Raw genomic sequence first — 7,439 nt, 5'->3', positions numbered from 1 at the left:
AGAAGGGCAATCCAGTTTAAAAGGCATTAAAATGCTACATCCCATCAACTAACTTTCACCAATAATATAAGCAGTATCTGTTTCTCTATACCCCTACCAGTCCTTATAGTCTGAAAATAAAGGGAAAAATTTTGACTAATTTGATAGATGAAATACTATCAAATTTTAACTTATATTTAGTGAATTGCTGATGGGGCTCAATTCTTTGCCATTTCTGACCCCTTATCTATGAACTTAATTGTTGATTTCTCTTTTAAGGTGTTAAATAGCTTTATTGATTTGTACAGGTTCTCTATAAAAATATAAATCTATTGCCTGTCATATTTATGGTGAATCTTTTTCTCGATTTGATTTTGCCTTCAACATTCTTTCAACACACATTTATCTGAAATTTTCCAAAGTGCCAGCACTGGTCTAGTCATCAAGAATGAAACAGACCCAGTCCCTTCCCCTTAATGATCACACGGTTTGATTGGGGAAGCAGGCAGGTAAACAATGAGTGTAATAAGGCTTTCACAGGCTCCATGAGAAGTAGAAACAGGCTACAGTGGATGCACCGAGAGAGGTGAGTGGTCGATTCTACATATAGGGGCCAGAAAAGGCTTAACAGGGGAGATGATTCTTAACTAAGTATAAAAAACTGAGTAAATTATTAAAGCGACAAGGGAAAAGGTGAGAAAAGGTGGGAAAAGGCATTCCAGGCACAGAGTCAGAGAGCTGGTCAGTTAGGGGAGCTTCAGCAGTTGGGTTGTACTAGGGGGCAAAATGTCAGGCAGCTCTAGAGGAAGGAGAGCTGAGAGAGACCACAGAGGTCGCATACTTTTAAAAATTATACCTAACTTTACATGTTTAACAAAGTCAAATTAAACTTTTTCTTACTAATCTCTTATATAATGTTAAAGCTAAGAAAGTCTTTCCTGACTCAGAGCTTTTCATGATTACCTTTATTTTCTTCTTATTTTGATTTTTAAGACTTTGATTTTGTTTTATTCTTTACATTTAACCATTTAATCCATCTTGAATGAGCTTTGTTATATGATAAGCCTCATTCGGATCTTTTTCTTCTGTTTTAATGTTTATCATATCTATATCATTCATTAAGCTTCTTTCTGTAACCTTATTTTGCTAGTGGATAAAAACAAGGAGTGCTGAATATCTAATAAAGAATATTTATTCCCAGCTGGTGACAATCCTAAGGAAGAAAAAAAGAAACTTCACTGGGGTTTGCTCTTTTGCTGAGCTGTGCCAAACACTACAGGTGCAAACTCACGGCCATTTAGGGGCCTGGCTCTCATTGCTACTTTGCATTTACAAACTGCAAAATTTTAAGGGCCAACCAACCGTGTTTCCAAAGACAGTAGTTTATTCTAACGACAACTGAAGTGGAGAGAGGGAGGAGGAATATGTCACTGCTTGATTTGTTTATCCTACCAGAAATTAGGGGGAGTCAGGTTTCTTCCCCTGATGCCAGCTGGAAATCGACGGGGTTGGCGTCTCTTTTCAATGCAGTATAGACCAGACACTGTCTATGGAGCGGTGATTGGTTAGACAGGCAAGCATAACCTAACCAAATTGGATTGGACTCCTCCTATTGTTACTTCACAGCATTCTGAAGACCTTTCTACCAATCACAGGGCTCCTTACTGGAAAAATCAGCTGCCAGGAGTCCCTAGCAACACTGTGGCTTTTGAAATCTAAAGGGGAAAGACTGTGTAGTCAGCCCGTAGTGGAGAGCACCTATGCCTCAGGAAGAGCAGGCTCTCAGGATGGACACCCCACCCTCTGAAGAGCTCTCAGAGGCACAAAACAAAAAACTGGAAAACCAGGAAGAGGAGATGGAGTTTAAGGAACTGGACGGTCTAAGGGAAGCCTTGGCAAACCTCAGGGGACTATCTGAGGAGGAGAAGAGTGAGAAGGCGATGCTTCGCTCTCGCATCCAAGAGCAGTCCCATCTCATCTGCATTCTGAAGCGGAGGTCAGATGAGGCCCTGGAGCGCTGCCAGGTCCTGGAGCTGCTCAATGCAGAACTGGAGGAAAAGAGGATGCTAGAGGCCGAGAAGCTGAAGGCCAAGAGTGTGCATGCCCAGAAGTTAGAGGAACGCTTTATGACCCTTGCAGCCAACCACGAGTTGATGATACGCTTCAAGGACGAACACAAGAGTCAGAACATCGAGTTGAGAAGGGAGAATGAGAAGCTGAGGCTGGAGAACCACAGTCTCTTCAGCCAGGCTGTGAAGGACCAGGAGGCCAAAGTACTGCAGCTCACCACCCAGAGCGAGGCCCTGGCCAAGGAGTTGGAGACTCTGAAACAGAGGTATGCCCAGGATGCCTGCCAGGCACAGGCCCGAGAGAAGGAGCTGCTGGAGCTGCAGAGCCAGCAGGCCTACACCCACACCAAGGAGACAGAGCAGCTGCGCAGCCAGCTTCAGAGCCTCAAGCAGCAGCACCAGCAGGCCATGGAGCAGATGGCGAAGGCTGAGCAGGCCCACAGCAGCCTTAGCCAGGAGCTGCAGGCCAGGCTGAAGACTGTTACCCATGAGAAAGAGGAGCTGCTGCAGCTGTCCATGGAGAGGGGCCAGGTGCTTCAGAACAAGCAAGCAGAGATCCACCAGCTTGAGGAGAAGTTAGAGACAGCAGATGTGGCCAGGAGGCAAGCACTAGAGAGGTTTGAGCAGGAGGCAGTGGCTGTGGACAGTAACTTGAGAGTCCGGGAACTTCAGCGCCGGGTAGATGGAATCCAGAAGGCCTACGATGAACTCAGGCTGCAGTCCGAAGCTTTCAAAAAGCACAGCCTGGATCTTTTAAGCAAGGAGAGAGAACTCAACGCCAAACTCCGTCATCTCTTTCCGTAAAAACATATCTGCTTCCTCTGGCCTCCAATTAGAATTCAAATATTTGTATCCCTAGCATTATGGCAAGAGGAAAGATGGTATTTCATTTATTATACTTTTAAGCACAAAAGGCAACTAAAAAAAAAAAGTTACTCTACTATGATGTTGTTGTTGTTAACCTTGTAAAGCTAACACTAATTTTTAGTCCTACCACCTAGAATATACAAGATTTACCAGATTTCTCTCTCTGCTTTTGCAGTCTTCCTAAGTTTGCTATCAATATCTCTACATCTCCTATTATTTATTCTCAACCTCAAATATCTTCATATATCCTAGGATTTTAAATGAGCAGCTCCTATTGATTTAAGTGAATCTTAAACGTGCAATGAGTTGTGCTATTGTGAAAAAATAACAGCATAATTAGCCCTTGTAGATAAGTAGGCGTGTAGTCTCCCATTGGTGAGATTGTAAGCTATAACAGTTAACAGCATAATAATAGCATGGATAACTGGCAGAAAAAATTGTGTGATTTTGCAACAGGCTCAACAATTGCTTACTTCACCTGCTTTATAGCAGTATCCTTTTTACTTTATTTTATTTGCACTAGTCTAGAAAACAAAGATTGACATCATTAAGCAAACTTTATTATAGTCATTATGCATGAGCAATAAGATTCAAATAAGTGTAATCGACCAGTTTTTATTTTTCCTGCAAGCTTAGATCACATTCCGTTTTCTTGGTTTTTCTCCTTAATAAAAACAGGATTTAGAGGTGCAAGAATGAAAATATCAGCAGCTTTATTTAATATTATACAATATGCTAATAGACGAAAGGCCCCAATTTGGGTAACAAGTCATAGAAAACTGGATATGATACAAATAGCAATGCATAGTGATTGTATGGTTTCTATTAGCATATTGTTTGCAGTTAACTTTTTCCTTTTTTAAAACATCAAAAGAATATATATGTAGGCTTACAGCATTTTTGTAGAAATACCTAAATATTTGGTTATGAAAACATAATAGTTATTATATACTTATATAAAGCTCTTAAAGAGGTAGTTATAAAAATACACTTTATGCTTCTTTATTTCTCTTTATTAAGTTGATATATAAACATGATGAATACCTCTCAAAAATAGATTGAAATATTTTTCTCATCCATTTGGTATCAAGAATGCCAGCAATTACCTAATGATCTGGATTTATTTAAAAATATTACTTGGTACCTTTTTTAATAAACAAATTTCAAGTGTTGCTTACCTTACCTCAGGCAATTTTTAAAACCCATTTTCTCACAGTTCTATTAAGATTGTGGTAGTAAATACAAATTTCAAGAAACCACATCATTAGCTTGGAAGGATTATTTACTTCCTCTTATATGTTACCAAGAATCAGAATCTAGGAGCTAATTTACTCATGGTTATCCTCTATTGAGCCCATACTGTTTATAATTGCTCTGAAGCACTTGGGATGGATTGTTTTATTTAATCCTTAGGACCATTCAAGAAGGTGATTATATTCATTTCTATTTCAAAGATGAGGAAACTGAGATTCAGTAATTTGACCAAAGCCATCAGGTCACTGGGGGCACTGGGATTTTGATGACACTGCCACACTGAAAGATGTGTTGACTGTCTATTGAGTGTCACAGTCTGGGGGTAGGCACTGAGAATAAGCATGAAGAAGCATGTTTTCTGCCCTTGAAGAGCTCCCACGCATCTAGTCTAAGGGCAAAAAGCAATTACATACACTGTAGTGTGTTTTCACAGAGTGTTATGAGATCATTGGTTAGAACACACACACACACACACACACACACACACACACACACACATCTAACTCTGCTTGGGAGTAAGGGATGGGATGGTAGAGAGGATTGCCAGAAAGGGCTAATACAGGAGTTGATACATAAGCTGGTTCTGAAATAACTAGCAGTTTCATTAGGTGGAGAAAAGGGAGACAGCATCATGAAGAACGTCATGGAGGTTTTCAAAAATGTCCAGAATATTTGGAGCAATCATAAGTAGTTGAGGTGAGGTGCAGAGAAGTATGTCTACAGATAAAACTGAAAGAGTAGGTTGTGAACATAATATGTGAGTTTCAAAGCCGAACTGGCCCCTTATGTTGGGGGATGGAGGGAGATCGTGGAGGAGAGGGGCAATCGTACAAATAGGCGCCACAAAACAGAATAAGAGCCTCTTCCCACCCAGATTGAGGCGGCCCTGCTCGGCGTCTGGTGTGCTCTACCAGCGTCCTTTCCTCCCGGGTCCCCATCCCTCCACCTGCCTGTCTATGCTCCACCCACTCAGCCCAAACAAGCCTCCGGTGATGGTGTCTCCTGCCCAAGTTCTGTGCACAGCCTTCCAAGAGTGGGAGGGGATTCCCGAGCACAGATAAAGCGGGTCCTGGAAGCGGGCTGAGAAGGTCATTTGGGCAGGGAATCCTCAGTACTGATACAGAGTGTGGTCTAGTAGAGGACTTGGCTGCGGGAACTCCTTGTTAGATAAGGAAGGATACGTCTGGAAGAACAAGGGGATGGGAGTAAGGTATGGGGGCAGGGGCCCGTGTCCTCTATAAAGGCTCAAAGGAAGGATCTCAGTTGCCTGTGTCTAAGGACGATGCTGTTCAAAGTCATGCTAAGGAATTTTTATTAGGATGAGCCATATAAAATTGCCACTTTGTAGGTCACAAATGACACATGAGCCATTTCGTAATACTCTTTTGAATATTAAAAGTAGATAATGAGGATGTGACGAAAACTGAAGAATTCACAACAGAATAAAAAAGTAAGAGGAATGTGAAACTATCATGTGTCAGGTGCTTTTCAGGGAGGTTTGGTTATCATACAGATGAAAAATGTGAGATTCAGAGAGGGTGACTTGCCCCAAACCAGGGAGCTTTGGGGTGGCAGGAGGGAGGTTTGAACCTAAGCCACACCGGTAGGATTGGATTCATGGGTGTGCCACCTGCCTAGGGACACTGTACTTGCTTTAGTGTGCCACTGTCACTGCCTTGAGGTTCTTAATAATTGTATGAGAAGGGGATCTACATTTTCATTTTGTGCTGGGTACTGCAAATTTTGTAGCTGGCCCTGCTTTCTGGCTCTAAAACCCATGCTTTTTCCCACTATACAAACTACGTTCTAGCTAGCCACAAGAAGGCTTTTTTTTTTTTTTTCAGTGCTCCATGGCACTTAGTATTCCACATTCTCAGTGCTTAAATTATGTTTAATCTGTGACCCAGAGCCAGATTAGGGGGCTGAGCAACTATTTTAGTTATTGTGGTATGGTGACCTATGAAACGATGCTTATCACTGGAACAAATTGACAAAATGTAAATGGACTGCTGCCAAACTACTGCCCTTGAGGGGAAATTTTAAAAACAAAACAACAAAACGTCTTTCTAAAGCAGGTCTATATCCCTAATGAATTTCTCTGCAATATTCCACAAACATGAAATGAAAGTCAGCAGAACAGAGATTCTAAAGCGAAATAAAGTATGAGTAGCACTGTGTAGCTGATAAGTGTGATCTTTTGTGTTACATATATTGTAAGCCCTTCAGTGTACCTCTTAGGAAGTTGCCTGGTCCAAAAAAGAAAATCATGGAAGAGAGCTAGAAAAAGAAGGAGAGCTACAGGAAAAATGAATTGACTGCCTCATGTTTTCACTACTGACTCTGCTTCAATTAGTGGAAATTATATTTAATTTGTTTCTAGTAAACAAAGTGTGAATAGAAAATCTATTTCTCCCAATCTTCACTATATTAAACCTAAGCAATTATTTAAAGAACGCTATTTGAAGGAGTAACTAACTGTCCAGGTGCTTGCTGTCCTATCAAACCCTTATTGACTCAGATACCTATGGAGTGGCTGTGGCTGGGTCCGGCAGAAATGATTCTCTTGCAAGAACAAGAGAACTGGGCAGACATTTGAGATGCTATCTATTGGCATGTGAATAAAGGAAAAAGTACCTTGACCCTAACTGCTCTTCCAAAAGCTGACCCTGCCTCTCCAGATGACTTGTCTTCTACTGTCATTTGCCAAAATTGGGCCATATGCAAACACCTCAACCATGCATCTTTGTGAAGAATGTTGACACCGTGAATAACTTGACTAGTCAGGATCCGCTCCTAGATGGGAATGAGGCCAAACTATGCCATAGAGTAGAAGAGGCTACCAGATGAAGGCAGACCTCTGCCAGCAAGGATAAAGGGAGACGGATGTTGGGCGGGCCACTAACAGTGTCTGCTGTACCATATCCTCTTAGATTGACAGGGCCTTATCAGGCACAGTCTTTTTTTTTTTTTTCCTCTTAAAAAAGTTGTTGGAATTTTAGGAGGTGGCCAAGAATGGGCTTTTCTAATCATTTGCTCATCTGCCTAAGGACAAACTGGATATTATTTTCCAAACACTAAAAACATCTTATTAAATTTAAGAGCCTAGGACTGTACAAATGCATCTCCCTACTTGATGTTGTTCTCCCCAAACTTTCTATTTATCTTGCTTGAAAAAAAGTCTAAGAGAAACTTTCCCCTTGAACAGATCTCCCTGGTCATTCTTTACATCTTCAACTGACTACAGTGCCCTCTTCCCCAATGCCCTCACTC

The 7,439-nt window shown here is 41.4% G+C and overlaps 1 protein-coding gene across 1 annotated transcript; it reads left to right on the top strand.

Moving 5' to 3' along the window:
* The first annotated feature begins 1,162 nt into the window (after nt 1-1,162).
* CCDC89 (coiled-coil domain containing 89) lies at nt 1,163-2,994 on the top strand. Its single transcript, XM_011363246.2, has one exon. The coding sequence runs from the start codon at nt 1,740-1,742 to the stop codon at nt 2,850-2,852; it is 1,113 nt and encodes a 370-aa protein (XP_011361548.1). The 5' UTR covers nt 1,163-1,739; the 3' UTR covers nt 2,853-2,994.
* The last annotated feature ends 4,445 nt before the right edge of the window (nt 2,995-7,439 follow it).

This window comes from Pteropus vampyrus, unplaced genomic scaffold (genome assembly GCF_000151845.1).
Source record: "Pteropus vampyrus isolate Shadow unplaced genomic scaffold, Pvam_2.0 Scaffold84, whole genome shotgun sequence".
NCBI classification, from domain to species: domain Eukaryota; kingdom Metazoa; phylum Chordata; class Mammalia; order Chiroptera; family Pteropodidae; genus Pteropus; species Pteropus vampyrus.
This window is presented reverse-complemented; position numbering and strand designations above follow the sequence as displayed.